At 42.7% G+C, this 17,757-nt stretch overlaps 1 protein-coding gene across 1 annotated transcript in view; it reads right to left on the bottom strand.

Annotated features, from left to right (window-relative positions):
• Positions 1-12,904: 12,904 nt before the first annotated feature.
• LOC120979029 (NUAK family SNF1-like kinase 1) overlaps positions 12,905-17,757 on the bottom strand; it is a 30,697-nt gene continuing 25,844 nt past the window's right edge. The window contains exons 5-7 of the mRNA XM_040407540.1: positions 16,379-16,498; positions 15,066-15,198; positions 12,905-13,898 (exon numbers count right to left, since the gene is read on the bottom strand). Of these exons, the coding sequence (XP_040263474.1) occupies positions 12,937-13,898; positions 15,066-15,198; positions 16,379-16,498 (1,215 nt within the window). The 3' untranslated portion in view covers positions 12,905-12,936. The remainder of the gene's footprint in view (positions 13,899-15,065; positions 15,199-16,378; positions 16,499-17,757) is intronic.

Consider the following 17,757-nt stretch of genomic DNA (forward strand, 5'->3'; position numbering starts at 1 on the left):
GGATGTCTTGCTGCATGGATGGCCACCAGTACCGTTGAGCAATGAATTTGAAAGTCTTTCATTGTCCGGCATGACCTGAAATTTTTGAGGAATGACCCCAGACTAGAACTTGCTTCCTGAGGTTCTGCGCAACAAAAGTCTTTCTGGGCGGAATCTCACACAACTTGACAGGACAAACAGCAATTTTTGCGGGATCAATGATGTGTTGAGGCTCCTCCTCCCGATCAGTAGCATCAAAGGACCTCGAGAGAGCATCTGCTTTGATATTCTTCTCTGTGGCACAAAAATGAAGAACGAAATCAAAACGGGCAAAAAAATAAGGACCATCTGGCTTGACGGGGATTCAGTCTTTGTGCAGACTGCAAATAGGTTAGATTTTTGTAGTTGGTGTAGATCACCACAGGATGAGATGCTCCCTCTAGAGGGTAACGCCATTCCTCCAGTGCCAATTTGAGGGCCAATAACTCCCTGTCCCCAATTGAATAGTTGCACTTAGGAGCAGAGAAGGTCCTGGAGGAGAACCCACAGGTTACCATCTTACCGGAGGAAGCTTTTTGTGAAAGCACCGCCCCAGCTCCAAGAGACGATGCATCCACCTCCAGGTAGAATCGCTTGTTAGCATCAGGGCGATGGAGAACCGGAGCCGCAGAAAAGGCCTGCTCCAAGGCTTGGAAGGCCGATTCAGCCTCAGCTGTCCAATTCTTAGGATTTGTTCCCTTACGGGTCAAGGCGGAGATGGGAGTAGTCAAGGACGAGAAGTGCGGCACGAACTGGTGATATTAGTTGGCAAATCCCAGGAACCGCTGGATTGCTTTTAAAGGGACACTGACAGGCCGTTAGAGCATATAAAGTGACATATATTCTTCTATTGGTCTTAATATGATAAATTAAACTATACCATTATCACCCCTCACTGCCTTTCCGTTACTTATAAAAAGTGTTTTTATCAAAATGCAAATTACCTTACTTTGCGCCCAAGGGGCTGTCCCTCATTCAGTGCTGTGCCCAGCCGTGCCCCAACTGCCGTCTCCTAGTGCCGCCCAGCTCATTAGTATTCACTGCACTGGGCGGCTTTTTTTTCTCCCGACGCGGCGAAATCCTGCGCATGCCCAGTACTATCTTCTACTGGAGCTAGAGGGTGCCGGGGACCTTATCCGGCGCAGGCACGGAGCGACAAGATGAGGCTGATGCCAGGAAGATAGTACTGGGCATGCGCGGGATTTCGCCGCGTCGGGAGAAAATAAAGCCGCCCAGTGCAGTGAATACTAATGAGCTGGGCGGCACTAGGAGACGGCAGTTGGGGCACGGCTGGGCACAGCACTGAATGAGGGACAGCCCCTTGGGCGCAAAGTAAGGTAATTTGTATTTTGATAAAAACACTTTTTATAAGTAACGGAAAGGCAGTGAGGGGTGATAATGGTATAGTTTAATTTATCATATTAAGACCAATAGAAGAATATATGTCACTTTATATGCTCTAACGGCCTGTCAGTGTCCCTTTAAACCTGAAGGACGAGACCACTTTAAAATCGCTGACAGCTTCTCAGGATCCATCTGCGGACCAGTATTGGATATTATGGATCCTAGGAACGGCAGAGAGGACTGCTCAAAGGAACATTTCTCTAACTTGGCGTACAGACGATTTTCTCTTCGCCTTTGAAAGACCAGACGAACCTGCTTCCGGTGAGTAGCCAAATCTGGAGACAAAACAAGGATATCATCTAGGTACACCACAACACAGGAATATAGCAAGTCTCTGAAGATATCGTTAACAAATTCCTGGAACACTGTAGGGGCATTGCTTAGTCCAAAGCGCATTACCAGGTATTCATAGTGACCATCGCGGGTGTTGAAGGCGGTCTTCCACTCATCCCCCTGGCGAATCCTGATCAGGTTGTAGACCCCACCTAGGTCTAATTTGGAGAAAACTTTAGCTCCCCTGAGGCGATCAAACAATTCAGGAATTAGGGGAAGAGGGTACTTATTTTTTATGGTTATCTTGTTAATACCCCTGTAGTCAATGCATGGACGTAGTGAGCCATCTTTCTTCTTCACAAAGAAGAAACCTGCACCAGCCGGAGAGGAAGATTTGCGGATAAATCCTCTGTCGAGGTTCTCATTGATATATTCAGACATGGATTGAGTCTCTGCTGGTGACAGGGGATAGATGCGTCCCCGAGGAGGCGAGGAGCCCAGAATCAAGTCAATAGGGCAGTCGTACGGCCTGTGAGGAGGTAGCGTCTCAGCTTTCTTCTTGTCAAAGACATCCGCATAAGCATAATAGGCTGCTGGCAGACCCTGGAGATTGGGTGGTATACGAGGTGACCGAGCTGGCTGAACAGAAGAAAGACACTTCCCAAGACAAGACTGTCCCCAACGAAGTACCTCTCCGGACCTCCAGTCAAGGACAGGTTCATGACCACGAAGCCACAGAAGTCGCAGGAAGAGAGGATGAGACAGACTTGAGAAGATCAGGAACGAAATCTCTTCAGAATGAAGCGCTCCGACCTGTAATTTTACAGGTTTCGTGATGAACTGTATGGACTCAGATAGAGCCTTTCCATTGACGGACGACACCGTCAGAGGACTCTGCAGGCGTCGAACATCTGGTAATACACTTTTGACTGCAAGCTTGTGGATCCTTGTACCTAGTTTCTTTGAAACAGGTTTACTTAAACTCGGTTTTCTTGCCTCTTGCTGGCAGTCTTGTTTATTACCATTATTACTATTTTTATTTTCACTCTATTTGCAGCCAGAATCTTTGCTGTGGCCGACCCCTCGGCCCTCCTCAGGGTCCATCAGTCCTTTACTGTCTGTTCTTATCTGCTGCTTACTCTAGTATTTAATTATGCTGCTCTATATGTATGATATCATTCTTTAAAAAAAAATTTTGCTTAGATGTTTGCTCTGTGTATCACAGTCTGCTGTTTCAGATATTTTTTTATGATATTATCTTCAATAAATGACAAAATTGGTAAAACATCTATGTGTGGAGGTGTCCAATGTTTGTTTGGTTTAATAGTTAGATAAGCAGACTGTTATTTCTTGAATTTTTCTCCAGCAGTGACTGAGTTAAGGATATCCATTACAAATTTTCTTTTGCCAGTCTATGTTTTGAGTCTGGTAATGTAAGCATAGGGCATATAATAACGACATCAAAGACTGCGCCTTTGCTGGCAGTGCTGTGTATTTGATGCCTGTGTCTTGGCATACAACTTCATTTTTTTGTTTCTTTGCTTTACCGTAAGCTGGATGGAAGAATTTCTCCTAGATGAGCACGCAACTTCCCGTTAAAGCTGATTCATCTTAGATCTGTAGTATGTCTGAAAAACTTCAATCCTTCACACAGTAGTGGCCCATCCAAATTACAAGTTCTTCTCTACTAATGGTCTTCAACTTGTGGCCTTCTAGCTGTTGTAAAACGACTACTCCCAACATGTTGTCATATCAGTGGCCCGTGCCCATGGCTGGTCCGCTCACCTGCTCCTCCCATCCTATACTCCCATTGGCCAGACTTGCTGGCCTTCCTGGTGGTCCCAGTCCCTGGAACAGCCTGGCTATACTTTCTAGCAGTGCCTCTTGCTGCCGTAGGGCATACGTACCCTCTGGCTCTTAAAGGGTCACTCTAATCTTCCTCTGCCTATGGCGGCCAACCCTAGGATAGTTTAGGAACCTTCCCTCTGGGAGGGTGCCTAAGCAATAGGTTCTGGTCCGGTAGTGTCCTGCAAAGGTGTGCTCTTTTACGTTCATCTGCCCATTTACTGACTTCTGTCTGCTCTCCGGATTTAACCCTTCGCTGCCTGACCTTACCTCTGACTGATCTCAGTTCTGACTATGTGCTGCCCAGACCTCGGACTGTTTATCTGATTGCATGTACTCTGCCTACCCTGACTAAATGGTGAGTCGTTATGCATCCAGTAATCATAAAATTAAGATATTTCAGCATATCCCAATAGATTTGGCAATACAGTGAGTATACAGGGCTTATTAGATTTCTCTCCAACTGGTTATATCTGTGTAAGTATAGAAGGTTTTTGGACTCAAATAGATTTTTATGCTTCAAAAATAGCCTGTTCATCTGATGTAGGAGGAGTATAAGCAAGCTGTGTGTAAGAAAAAAAGACATACAGATTTAACATTGGCGAGCCAGGCAGGAGGATCCCCTAAGCCAGCATAATTCTTTACTGGTCCGTGCTGGGTTAATAAATTGCACAAACATGGACTAAAATAATAGTGACCTGAAATAAAGAATACAAGTACTAGAGACTAAAATCTAAAATTTGATGGGCTCACAAAAGACCAACATCAAATTACACCCCTAAAGGTTGTCATTCTGTTTTGCCTACGTAGCAGTCTGTGGGAAAGTGAAGCAAAGCTCTGACTTATCCAGGGGTAAGACAAGGCATTTTACCACTGGAAGTAAGTTTTAATTTTACTCCTCAATCCTCGCCCCCTCCCTTCACCCATACTATTCTCTGGATCAGCTTAATTTGTTTTCTCATCCATAGCAACTAAACCTAGTTAAAATTGTGTCCATTCTTCACCTACTTGCGTTGTACCCCAGACCTATGCTCACACACTTGAAACTGGTATAAAATAGTTTAATCAGTGGCTTCAGGAAACCAAAACAGAACTAGTGATCAATTAATAGCGTAAAACATAACTTTTAATCATGTAGCATTAAAATAATAGGCCCTCGGATAATAGTTATAATAGGATGATTATAAACATAAGCAGCAGTAGGTAAAGACTATAGTGCACGGCGGCACCAAAATAAGTAAATAGAAATAAAAGATCACGGCGGCACTAAAAAGAGGCAACCAAAGTCCTACCGTTCTGTGTCACGGATGGTGTTGCAGAAAACTGGAAGTTATAAATAAACATCCGACTGACTTGATTCCAAACTAAGGAACATATGGGTGAGCCCTATAAAACCCCTAGAGCTCTCCCTGACTGCTATGCCCATGCAAAGATCTTTATGATAGACGATTGCATGCCCTTGTACCTAGACTGTGTGACACCTGAAAACCCTATAATAGTGAGCGGACACGACCACCGGCTCCCTGCACTTAATACGGAGGGAGTCAGGGTCACCTAGAATCAAGCCAGCACGGAAACACAAATAAAGGAAAAAGACTTATCTGAGGAACCAGCAGTTGCAGCCTCTAGCAGTGAACACAATCCAGGAAGTGGTATAAACCGCAAAGTGAGGCAGTATGGGAGGGAATATAAAGGGAGGCAATCAGTGTAAATAGATGACAGCTGGGAGAAGGAAAAGAGATGACAAAGTGAAATTAAAACAAAGAACATCATGCAAGAGGTACAGAAGAACGTCTAACAGAGCTTCTCAGAAAGCTGGCGGTGACACTCTGTCGTCAGGATCCAGGATACAGCCCGTGTCCAGATATCTAGAAGTGGAATATCTTCAGTGGGACCGTTGGCTGCTTGGGGTCACGGGATCTAGTATAACCCTAATATAGCCCTGTGGTAAAGGAACAAAGCTGACCCTAACTTCTAGAGATCAGAGCCTATTATTTTAATACTACATGATTAAAAGTTATGTTTCACGCTAATAATTGATCACTAGTTCTGTTTTGATTTCCTGATTTTTAGTGATCTATGCAATTGATATATCTTCTCCTCTCCTCAGTTAATCAGTGGCTTCACCAGAAAGAAAGAAAGAAATGATCAAATATAGAATAGTTTGAGGGGTACTCTATCTTCTGGATGTACCGGTATATGGACAACTGAAGATTTTAAAATAAAATAATAATCAAATACTGTCAAATAGGCAGCAAAAAATTTATTGAAAAAACAATATATACAAAAATCTCCTCAAAGTGATAGGTGGGTGTTGAATGGCGTAGCTACATCAGTCAATCATCCACCTTACTCTATTAATAGTTCCTAGAATATTCTTAGAAAATAGCATATATAAAATGAACTATAAAAATAAACTATAAAAGCAAGAATAGTCATACAAAAAAATCCATAGGGAATGTACTACCGGGCCCCTTTAATTGAATGATGTTTGGACCCTTTAAGTTGGCAGTGTAAGGTCTTCTAGGTTTCGTTGATGTTTATCAGCCTGGAATAGCGCTACTTTTGAATTATCAATAAATTCAATTTATAAGAGTAATGTAAAGTTCAACAGTGTGTCTTGAAGTAGGCTCCTAGTTATGATACATTTCCCTGGTTGGCACGCTTATACACTCAACTAAAGAATTATTAGTGCCCCCATACTAATACGGTGTTGGACCCCCTTTTGCCTTCAGAACTGCCTTAATTCTACGTGGCATTGATTCAACAAGGTGCTGATAGCATTCTTTAGAAATGTTGGCTCATATTGATAGGATAGCATCTTGCAGTTGATGGAGATTTGAGGGATGCACATCCAGGGCACGAAGCTCCCGTTCCACCACATCCCAAAGATGCTCTATTGGGTTGAGATCTGGTGACTGTGGGGGCCATTTTAGTACAGTGAACTCATTGTCATGTTCAAGAAACCAATGTGAAATGATTCGAGCTTTGTGACATGGTGCATTATCCTGCTGGAAGTAGCCATCAGAGGATGGGTACATGTTCTCATTCTGTTTACGCCAAATTCGGACTCTACCATTTGAATGTCTCAACAGAAATCGAGACTCATCAGACCAGGCAACATTTTTCTAGTCTTCAACAGTCCAATTTTGGTGAGCTCGTGCAAATTGTAGCCTCTTTTTCCTATTTGTAGTGGAGATGAGTGGTACCCGGTGGGGTCTTCTGCTGTTGTAGCCCATCCTCCTCAAGGTTGTGCGTGTTGTGGCTTCACAAATGCTTTGCTGCATACCTCGGACTGTTATTTCAGTCAACGTTGCTCTTCTATCAGCTTGAATCAGTCGGCCCATTCTCCTCTGACCTCTAGCATCCACAAGGCATTTTTGCCCACAGGACGGCCGCATACTGGATGTTTTTCCCTTTTCACACCATTCTTTGTAAACCCTAGAAATGGTTGTGCGTGAAAATCCCAGTAACTGAGCAGATTGTGAAATACTCAGACCGGCCCGTCTGGCACCAACAACCATGCCACGCTCAAAATTGCTTAAATCACCTTTCTTTCCCATTCTGACATTCAGTTTGGAGTTCAGGAGATTGTCTTGACCAGGAGCACCCCCCTAAATGCATTGAAGCAACTGCCATGTGATTGGTTGACTAGCTAATTGCATTAATGAGAAATAGAACAGGTGTTCCTAATAATTCTTTAGATGAGTGTATATAAGTGCTTGGTATTTCAAATCACATTCATGCAAAGAGCTTTTCATTCAGTGTCTATATAGCACTTCCTTTTAGCATCTCCTTTTAGCACTAGAGGTTGATTCAGATGCTAAAAGGAAGTGCTATATATATATACTAAATGAAAAGCTCTTTGCATGAATACTTAGAAACTGGACTCTTTGTGAAATAGAAACACATCAACCATGCTATGTCACCCTTGCCACCTCTCCCACAATATCCAGTAGGCTTCTGAAAAAAAGGGTAGATCTCCTAGACTCCCTGAAGAGCTGTCAGATCTTGCCCGCAGCTTGTGGAGGGATGATATCTCAACAGTATTCAGTGAGCTCCCCCTAGTGGTGGCTGCAGACAGGCAGAATTTTATCATTGAACTCTATATCTATACATGTGATTTATGTTCAAAGGTAAACATCAGTTGTATGAATGCGAAAAGAAACACATCACAATGTAGATTTTAATTTTTTTTATTCTTTTTTTATTCTCATTTGTAAAAATGAACGGTTGAGAAAATACAGCAGATACTTTATTTTAAAATCACGAATGCCGTCTCCAATCCCATCCCCATTTGTTCATTTCATAGAACATTAGGTGTGAATACTTATACACTGGATATCTACAGCAGCATACTGCGGCCAGGAGGAAGCAAGATAGATGCTGCGTCGTCAGGTTCACAGACCAATGAAAGAAATGCTACAATCTTCTTGTTGCTGATTGTATTGGCAAGTTTGTTAATGGGGGACTAGAAATAAAAAAAATTTTTTGCTTCCACAAACAGCTCCGTCCTCTTCTACCACCCGTTAAACAGAGGCATGCTACAGTGATACAGAAGGTGTTTCCTTTCTCCTGTGGCAGGCATCAACTGACTGGTCAGAAACAGCGCCACTCTTGTCCACAGGCTGTGTGTGGTATTACCAGAAACATCCAGTAGAGAAATGGACCACTGTTTTAGGCATATAAATAGGCAGACCCCTTGTCTAATGAGAAAACATGGCGTAGCATAGCCACTTGTTATGTGCAACATGGTGCCCTCCAGGGCTTCACAGTACTTGTACTTGCTCTTAACATCCCTTTTGCATATTTTTCCAAAATCATAGCACAGCCAAGTTCAAGTACAGAAATATGTACACAGTTCAGGGATCCAAACTGAGTCCTGTATAATAGCAGCAGTAAGACCTCTAAGCCCTCTGAATCCGCCGTGCTCCCCCCCTCAGACCCTGAGCATAAGTTTTACCTGGACTGTTCCTTTAAAGGGAACCTGTCACCTGGATTTTGTGTATAGAGCTGAGGACATGGGTTGCTAGATGGCCGCTAGCACATCCGCAATACCCAGTCCCCATAGCTCTGTGTGCTTTTATTATGTAAAAAAACCCGATTTGATACATATGTAAATTAACCTGAGATGAGTCCTGTCCCTGACTCATCTCACGTACAGGACTCATCTCAGGTTAATTTACATATGTATCAAATCGTTGTTTTTTTTACACAATAAAAGCACACAGAGCTATGGGGACTGGGTATTGCGGATGTGCTAGCGGCCATCTAGCAACACATGGCCTCAGCTCTGTACACAAAATCCCGGTGACAGGTTCCCTTTAAGGTGACCTTTAGTGTTGAGCGAATCAAAGTTCACAAAGTAGACTTCGTTCCAAATTTCATGGAAAATTTCATTCGCTGCAAAGCCGAATTTCCTAGTGCTTCGTGGTAACAAATCCCTAAAATGTCGGTAAAACAAATAAAAAAATCTTACTCACCGCATCCATTTGCACGTGAAGAGTCCTCCGCGGCCATCTTGATTGAAGATCCCATGCAAAATATCATGCACGATGACGTATGACGTCATCACGCACCGCGCAAGATTTCGCGCTGGATCTTCAAGCGAGATGGCCACGGCGGCCTCTTCGTGATCAAATAGATATGGTGGGTATTTTTTTTATTATAATTTTTATTAACAGATTAACCCCTGATAGCCCTCAATGGTCATCTCAGATGCCACGATCAGCGAGGAACGCGACATTTAAGGGGTTTAATGACAGAGGAGGCACAATTGCCGTTCGCCCGCTACTCACAAGGAAATGTGCTTTGTGACGAAGCAATTTGACGTTTTTTTTTCTCTGCCACTAATTGTCTTAGTGTTAATCAAGACTCAAGAATTTCCTATGTTGGGTAAAGCATCCGTTGCTCCGTTCCGTGGCCCTGCAAAAAAAAATATATAACATGTCCTATTCTTGTCCGTTTTGCAGACAAGAATAGGCATTTCTACAATGGGCTGCCTGTTCCGTTCCCCAAATTGTGGAAGGCACACTGGAGGCTTCCGTGTTTTGCGTATCCGAAATTTGCGGATCGCAAAAAACGGAACGGTCGTGTGCATGAGGCCTTATGCGGCTGTGCTGATGTGAACCTAGCATTACCAGGTCTTGTCGAAATCAGCATAAATCTAATGCAGGTAAAAAAGCAAAATGAAAAGTCAGTCCTGTGTCCCAACACCGACAAATTACTTGCGCTGCTGCTGGTCCCGGAGTAGTGTGGTAGGTCATACACACTGGTGAATACAATATGAAGGGTTTTGGAACCGCGCTGCTCTGGACCAAGTCTCCCGATAAACGTGGATGGCAGAGGATGAGCCCCTTTCTCCCAACACCCAAAGGATCCAATCTTCAAAAGATCTCCTCCTCTAAGGGTTTAAATGGGATAGGCAGAATAGTGAAGCACCCTTTGCAATTTTTTCTTAAAAGGTTTTATTATACTCACAAGAGTTGGTAGACAAAAAGCATATAATACAAGATATCAGAACGTCAGGTTCCTGCCCGACCCGGGTTTCGCTGTCTCGCTTCCTCAGGGGCATCTGCAGATGCCCCTGAGGAAGCGAGACAGCGAAACCCGGGTCGGGCAGGAACCTGACGTTCTGATATCTTGTATTATATGCTTTTTGTCTACCAACTCTTGTGAGTATAATAAAACCTTTTAAGAAAAAATTGCAAAGGGTGCTTCACTATTCTGCCTATCCCATTTAAACCCTTAGAGGAGGAGATCTTTTGAAGATTGGATCCTTTGGGTGTTGGGAGAAAGGGGCTCATCCTCTGCCATCCACGTTTATCGGGAGACTTGGTCCAGAGCAGCGCGGTTCCAAAACCCTTCATAAATCTAATGCAGATGGCTGATGCCAAGGTTTAGTGGCACTTGCACGGATTTCAGTCACATCTTATCTCCCGCCCCCCATTTACCTCTGAAACTGGTTTCAAAATTTTGGGACAAGCTGCTTTTTCTCAAAAACTTGTCACGTGATTACTAGATCTGTAACTTTTACAAATATTTGTACTGATTTTGAGTTATATTATGTATTATACTCTAGTCACATACAGAGCTGCTTGCAAATTGCTTGCTCCGTGAAAGAGAATGCACTTGCGACCTAACAGAGTAAAGTCTGCGGCACATGCGCCAGGTGAAGGCTGACATCACCGGAACTTACACTGTACAGTCAGGCTCTACTGCGCATGCACGTTGTCTAATCACGATTGCACTAGAAGTCAGAACCCAGCAAGGTGATGGCCCTGTAAATCAAATTTGCATATTTTTAAAAAGTCACACTTTTGCACAATGTAGGCCCGGACTTTTCAGATATATACAAGGTCTCATTCAAGTGAATAAAGCCTATTTGCCCATGGCCCTTGGTTTATTACAGCCCCTGCTGATGACAGACTCCCTTTAAATCAGTCGTCTGAACTCTCGCAATCCACTAGGCGCTGGTAAGAATAAACCAACAGAATTTTGAATGCAGCTTTGGATGTGACTGGAGTATAACACGCTTGCATGTAAAACCATTCGAACAGTAGGAAGTTGTTTTTCTTTGCGCCTAGACGCAGCAGCTGTTTACCAGGCTGAGATCAGACTCAGCCCAGCAATCCGCCCTGAAGACAGCTGACACTGGTGCCACTAAAGCCATTTCATCTCAGTAACGGCCGTCCCTCGCCAGCGTCTTGTTTTCCCTATAAAGAGTCATTGTTTTATGATTTCTTCTGAAGACAGAACAAAGTGGGTCCTAATCCCGTTATTTATATACCCTTTCTCCAGCGGAACGCTCTGGCATTTCCATATTTTGTTAAACAGTTTCCTCCGGCTTTGGACACAATATTTCATGTCATCTGAAAACATCCTCTCACTGATCGTGTGCGGCTCTGGCTATGAAAGCTTCCCAATATCCAAATCCTGGGATTTTTTTTTTAAATTGTATCTGCAGGGATATATACCCCTAGCCCAAATCTGGTTAAAAGGATAAAGAATTCTGCTTGCTTGCAGCCACCACTAGGGGGGGCTAATTGCATATGATTTAAGGACTATTCATATGAGTGTATCCGTTTTGTGGTTCACAAAATACGGATGTGGTGCGTGTGCATCCAGCACTGCAGAAGTGGTAGCTGCAAATACAGTGAAGGAGTTTAAGCATGCATGGGATAGGCATAAGGCCATCCTTCATATAAGATAGGGCCGGGGGCTATCCATAGTATTCAGTATATTGGGCAGACTAGATGGGCTAAATGGTTCTTATCTGCCGACACATTCTATGTTTCTATGTTTCGTGGGCCCCATTGTAACAATTCTTATTCTTGTCTGCAAATAGAAAAGAATAAGACATGTTCTTTTTTGTGGGGCTGCAGAACAGACACACGGATGCGGACAGCACACAGTGTTCTTTCTGCTTTTTTTGCGGCCCCATTAAAATAAATGGGTCTGTGTGTGATCAGCAAAAAATGCGTATCAGACTCAGACCGAAAATATGGTCGTGTGAATAGCTCCTTATACACTGAACTCAGCGGCATACTGACCACAGAGAAAGACCACATCACTGCTATGGCACTAGTCTTCTCCTGTTTACGGCATAAAACCAAGGCATTTTCCAACAACTGCCACCAGGGGGAGCTCAGTGCATATAGATTTTACCTCTCACATTGAATTAAACGGTAACTGTATAACTTCCCATACACTGAGCTCCCCCTAGTGGCGGTTGCAGTCAGTCAGTTTTATTAAATTCTGAGAATGGGGGAGATTTACCAATGTATTTAATGCCAGTTGTTGGGTGTAAATGCATTGAGAAAAATGGTATTCAGAACAAGCACCATATTTATAAAGTACCTGTTTAATTTTTTTCCAACATAGAAGTTATGTAAAGATTAAAAGATCTCATTGGGCTAACCTTACTAAGTTTTGATATTGGGGCCTATGATATCTGTGTGTGCCTCAGTGCCCCCAGTGATTAGGGTTGAGCTGCAATACCAGACACAGCCCATGAACGAAAGTGAAGCTGGTTCTAGAAAAAGCCACCAATGTTTTTCTGATGTCATCCAATCCCTTTAGATTTATGGCCACCTAAGGGATCTGGCACAAAGATGGATCGGTGAATTAGCCAAACTGATTTACTCATCCCGCTTGCTCACTTATCACTCCCCATTGATTAAGACGCTGGAGAGTGAAATTTACTAGTCTTAACTTACAAAATACAACCAAAGGCAACAGACAAGAACTCTCAAAAGGATTTCATTTATAAAGAACAGCCTGTCAAGAAAGTCTTTGTCTTTCAAGATCCAGAACGGCTCGGCAGGCAGCGCTGGACATGTGCAAATTTGAATTCTTACAATTTTTCGGTACAGCCTCCAAACACTGAGCTGCCGGCTATAGTTTATGATCTTGGTTGCGAAGAGTCTCTATAGGTTTGTTGGTCAACATGTCTTCTTCCTCTGAACTGTAGAAATGGTTCCTTGGGTTATAGGAGAACAGTTGAGATTTTGTATGAGATGTCATATCAAGCAGGTCGAAAGAATCGCTGGAAAGAAAACTGTCATCACTGATGACACTTGATGGCCGACTTGGACTTTTCGGAGGATCTGCATTAGGTATTACCAGGTCTTCCACCGAGTCCGAAAGCCTGACAGTCGAGCAGTCACCAGAAATGTCTAAGCTGGTGGAGAACCGTCCATTCTTTTTTAGAATTCCCTTTTTTCTTTTTGAGTGCTTGTCATACTTTGCCTTTTCCTCCGGTACTGTGAGGTAGGTTTTCTGAATTTCTGAGTATATTAACCTCTCCGGAGAAGAAGAATAACCCGATTCCCTCTCAAATGTTTTTTTCAGGATTCCTTTTTTTGGCATGTTGAAAGTGCATTCGATATTGACTGACTTGTGCGACTCATAGGCGGATGTGGTTTGTGCTTCTCTGCTGAGCTCCAAGCGATTTTCAGACAGGTTCTCTGAGAAATTAGAGTTTAGAAAGGAACTGTCAAAGCTGCTCCTTTTCTTCAAGATCCCTTTGGGTATTTGCCTTGGAAGAATAAGTTCAGGTTCCTGCTGAGATTGATTAATGTCATTCTCCTTTTTGGATTTTCTCAGGCATACTTCATATTCATCATCTTCCCTTTGCTGGGGTTTGAAATGTTCCTTCTGTGTTCCTTTGAAACCCGGTGTGTTCTGACACTCGATGTACCGAGCCAGCAGCGGAGACTGGCATTCGGGTACCAGATCACAGTCGCAGACCACGATGTCATAGCCCCAATTAACCCACCAGTGGTTGGCGATGTCTTCAATGGTAGCTCTTCTGGAGGGATTTACTGTTAGCATCCAGTCGATCAGTCCACAGGCTCCTAGCGATAGGGAAACCAATCGTTATTATCACCATTAACATTATAATTTAAAATATTACATCAGAATTTATAATATTGCTTCAAATATCCCAATCCCAATAGTCTAGAAGAAGTTTCAGTATAATGACTTCATGTAATGCGCCATGGGGCTGGGAAGAGCAGTAAAAACATATCTTTTGTGATATGGAGCTTTTGTTATCAGGAGTAGTGTGAATATGAACTTTTATTTTGCCAGATTCTGCTCTATGAAATTCCCTGGAGGTGGAGCTTCACTGTGAAGTGCTCTCTACTGTCTGCATTGAAATGCTTCCCCCTCTGCTCTGAGTGACAGCTGTAGCGTCTATCCAGGATACCGCTACAGCTGTCACTCAGAGCAGAGGGAAGGGACTGCCGTTAAGTGCAGAGAACACCTCACAGTAAAACTCTGCTTGAAAACCAGGCAGAATAAAACTTGATATTCACACTACTCCTGATGATAAAAGCTACCGTAAGGTACCGTATGTTTGTCCTGCTTTCCGCAGTCGTTCCCTAACGCTGTCCCTTTAAGGTGGCCATGCACCTTTGTCAGCTGGATGCTGTATTTCTTCCGAACCTCCATACACACACAGCTCAGCCATGCAATGCGTTCTCAATAAGAGCATCTGTCATCGGGGGACAATTAGGCCCCCATACACCTTATACAGTCACCTGCCCTGCTGAAAATAGCAGGTTCGGACAACATTTGTCTACTGTGTACGGCAATGGTCATGTTTTTTCAGAAATGAGATATCAGCATAGTTCGTGAACAAGTAAGAAAGCAAAGTATTCAGGAGACTTAGAAAAATTTTTGAAAATTCCTTGTGGTTAGAACTTAGAAGGATGGCTTGAACATAAGTTTTCCCACTACTAAGATCGCCAGTGATCAGCTATAATCCAGTGCAGCAAGCATCCAATTTTCCTACAGCACCACCACAGGAGAAAACAGGTATTACACAGTTCCTATTGAAGCCAATGAGTTTACTGTGTGATGCATGCATGTGCTTGGTCCTCCAGAGAGATGCGAGCCATTCTGCTCCGACTAGCAGACGGGATCCACTATGATATATAAAAATGTTTTTTCTACACCTGCCATAATTCAATATTTTATAATTGTCACTTAAAAGAGAGAATGCAAAGTTGATATCTTACCGGACAGATGAGGAGGCTGCCTGTACTGTCCGCTGCCAATATGTTCTGCCAGTGTTTTATAATTACTGTTATCAAATGGCATGCTTCCATAGATCAGTGCGTACAGCAGAACGCCCAGGGCCCAGCAATCAACCTGCGGAGGAAAACAGGTACTAACATGAATAAACTAAAGAAATCAAAGGCAAAGCCACCGAGGCCATGGTCTGATAATACAAAGAAAACAATGAATATGATGATGCCTGGCGGACTGGCGTACAACACAGTTGGAGTCCTATTGTGACATTTAAAACGCTGCGAGCCAAAGATTGTTTGGTTCAATGAGACCGTGACGACACTATGGTGCTGCTAGGACTAACCTTATCTATAGGTGGATTGTCTTGGATGAGAATTAACAATGAATTGCTTTGTAACACCTGACATGCTGTGCAGCAAAGCTACAGGTATGTGCAATGGGCAGCTAGTGTTCAACTTCCCTGCAGCGCCACCTCAGGGCAAATGAAGCATTACAGAGTTCTCATTTGTAGATAATTCAATGGACTGTCCATCTAATGAATGGATATGCCGGGTCCTCCAAAGAAAGAGACGCTCTTTGTAACTTTTCTCCACTGTGATAAGGGTTAGACTGGCCCACTAGAGTACCAGAGGATACCCCGTGGGCCCAGTCTCTAAAATCATAGTGGGCCCCAGGAGACAAATCCCATTTGGAGTTAATAATTTCTTTGATTTAAAACTTTTTAGATAATATAGGGGTTTGCCCCTGAGAATAATATCCTCTGTTGGGTCTGACATCGAATGTGACTATGATGAAAGTTCACAATAGGGACCCTTCCCCTCTATAAACTCAGAATTGAGCAGCATGTTATCTGAAAATGACAACACTTTTTAAAGGTGGATTACTGCACTGAAAAATCTCTATGTGTGAGAAGTGTGCCTTGACAATATCAATTCAAAAAGTCACCCCTGCCTGGACCCCCAGTAATCATCGGTAATCTGTAGAGAAATCTGGTAGTAACTATTTATTTTCCCTGCAGCGCCACCACAGGGGGAACTAAGAATTACACAGTGTCCATTCATATCAATGGATTGTCTGTGTAATACCAGACAGGACAGGTCCTCCAGAGTGAGAAGTGCTCTTTGTAATTGCTCTCCACTCGAGAGATGAGGGTCCTGAGCAGAGGACCACCCCCCCTCTATTAACTCACTAATAGGGTGTATGAAAATGTTTTTTTTTTTCTAAATTGGACAACCCATTTAAGTGGTAACCTTAAAATAGTTGTACAGCATAGCATCACAGCATAGTACACAGTATCTACCTCTGGTCCATGGTATGGAAGACCCTTGACGATCTCCGGAGACGCATACAGAGGGCTGCCGCAGTACGTTTCCAAGACCTGATTTTTGTGGTAGAGATTGGAGAGTCCAAAGTCTGCAAGCTTGAAAGAGAGAGAAAGCAAGTCCATTAATGTATAAGTTTTAAAAGTTGCAAAAATATCACATATTGCATTAAAGGGGTTGTCCCACGAAAAATATTCTACAGTTTTCAAACCGGCACCTGGATCCGAATACTTTTGTAATTGCATGTCATTAAAAATGTGCTAGAGCCACTGAGTTATTCAATAAAATCTACCTGTATAGCGCCACCTGCTGTTCGCGCTTTTCCTAATTTCTCTGTCCTGGTCACCGAGATGGAAGCACATGCTCAGTTCCATCTTTCAACTGCCACCAGACATCATATAGTACATGTCCATCTTTTTCTAACAAAGCTAGAACCAGAGATCTCCCCATTTATTACTCTGCTAGATTTATATCAAGCTGGAGTGAATCAATAAAACATATAATATTAGTAAGGGAGCTCATCGGAGTGAAGCTCAGCCTGCTACGACACTTAGCTATAATATGAGTACTATTTAATTAATGGCTAATTAATGGCTAGCTTCATATAAAAAAAAAAAAAAATTAAAAATACATAGCAATTAATTCTTATTTCTCCCTTTAAAAATAAATATAATCCACATGGATCACAAATACCCCTGCAACCTTCATACACAACCTAAAAACTTTAAAAAACAAACATACATACATAAGCATTTAATAATACACATAGTCCTAGTAATTAATAGAGGGACCGTGACTTTACATAATTTCAACTGAAGGACTATGTGTATTATTATATGGTTATGTCTGTTTTTAAAAGTTTTTTAAGGTTGTGTATGAAGGTTACAGGGGTATTTGTGATCCATGTGGAATTGGATTATATTTTTTTTTAAAGGGAGAAATAAGAATAAATTGCTATGTATTTTTAATTTGTTGTTTTTTATATAAAGCCAGCCATTAATTAAATAGAGCTCAAGGGGAGTGTCTGTTCTGCTGCAGCTCAGGGGGCGTGACCATTCTGCTGCACCTCTCTCCTTATCACAACTCAGGAAGCAGTTGAAGGATGAAACTGAGCATGTGCGGCCATCTCTGTCAACAGGACAAAGAAATAAGAAAAAGCAAACAGCAGGTGGCGCCATACAGATACATTTTATTGGATAACTCAATGGCTATGCTACATTTTTTTATTACATGCAATTACAAAAGTATTCAGATCCAGGTGCTGATTTGAAAACTGTAGAATATTTTTTGTGGGACAATCCCTTTAAGTATTGCAGCTCAAGTCCATTGAAATGAATGTGGAGGAACTACAATACCA

This window comes from Bufo bufo, chromosome 9 (genome assembly GCF_905171765.1).
Source record: "Bufo bufo chromosome 9, aBufBuf1.1, whole genome shotgun sequence".
NCBI classification, from domain to species: Eukaryota; Metazoa; Chordata; class Amphibia; order Anura; family Bufonidae; genus Bufo; species Bufo bufo.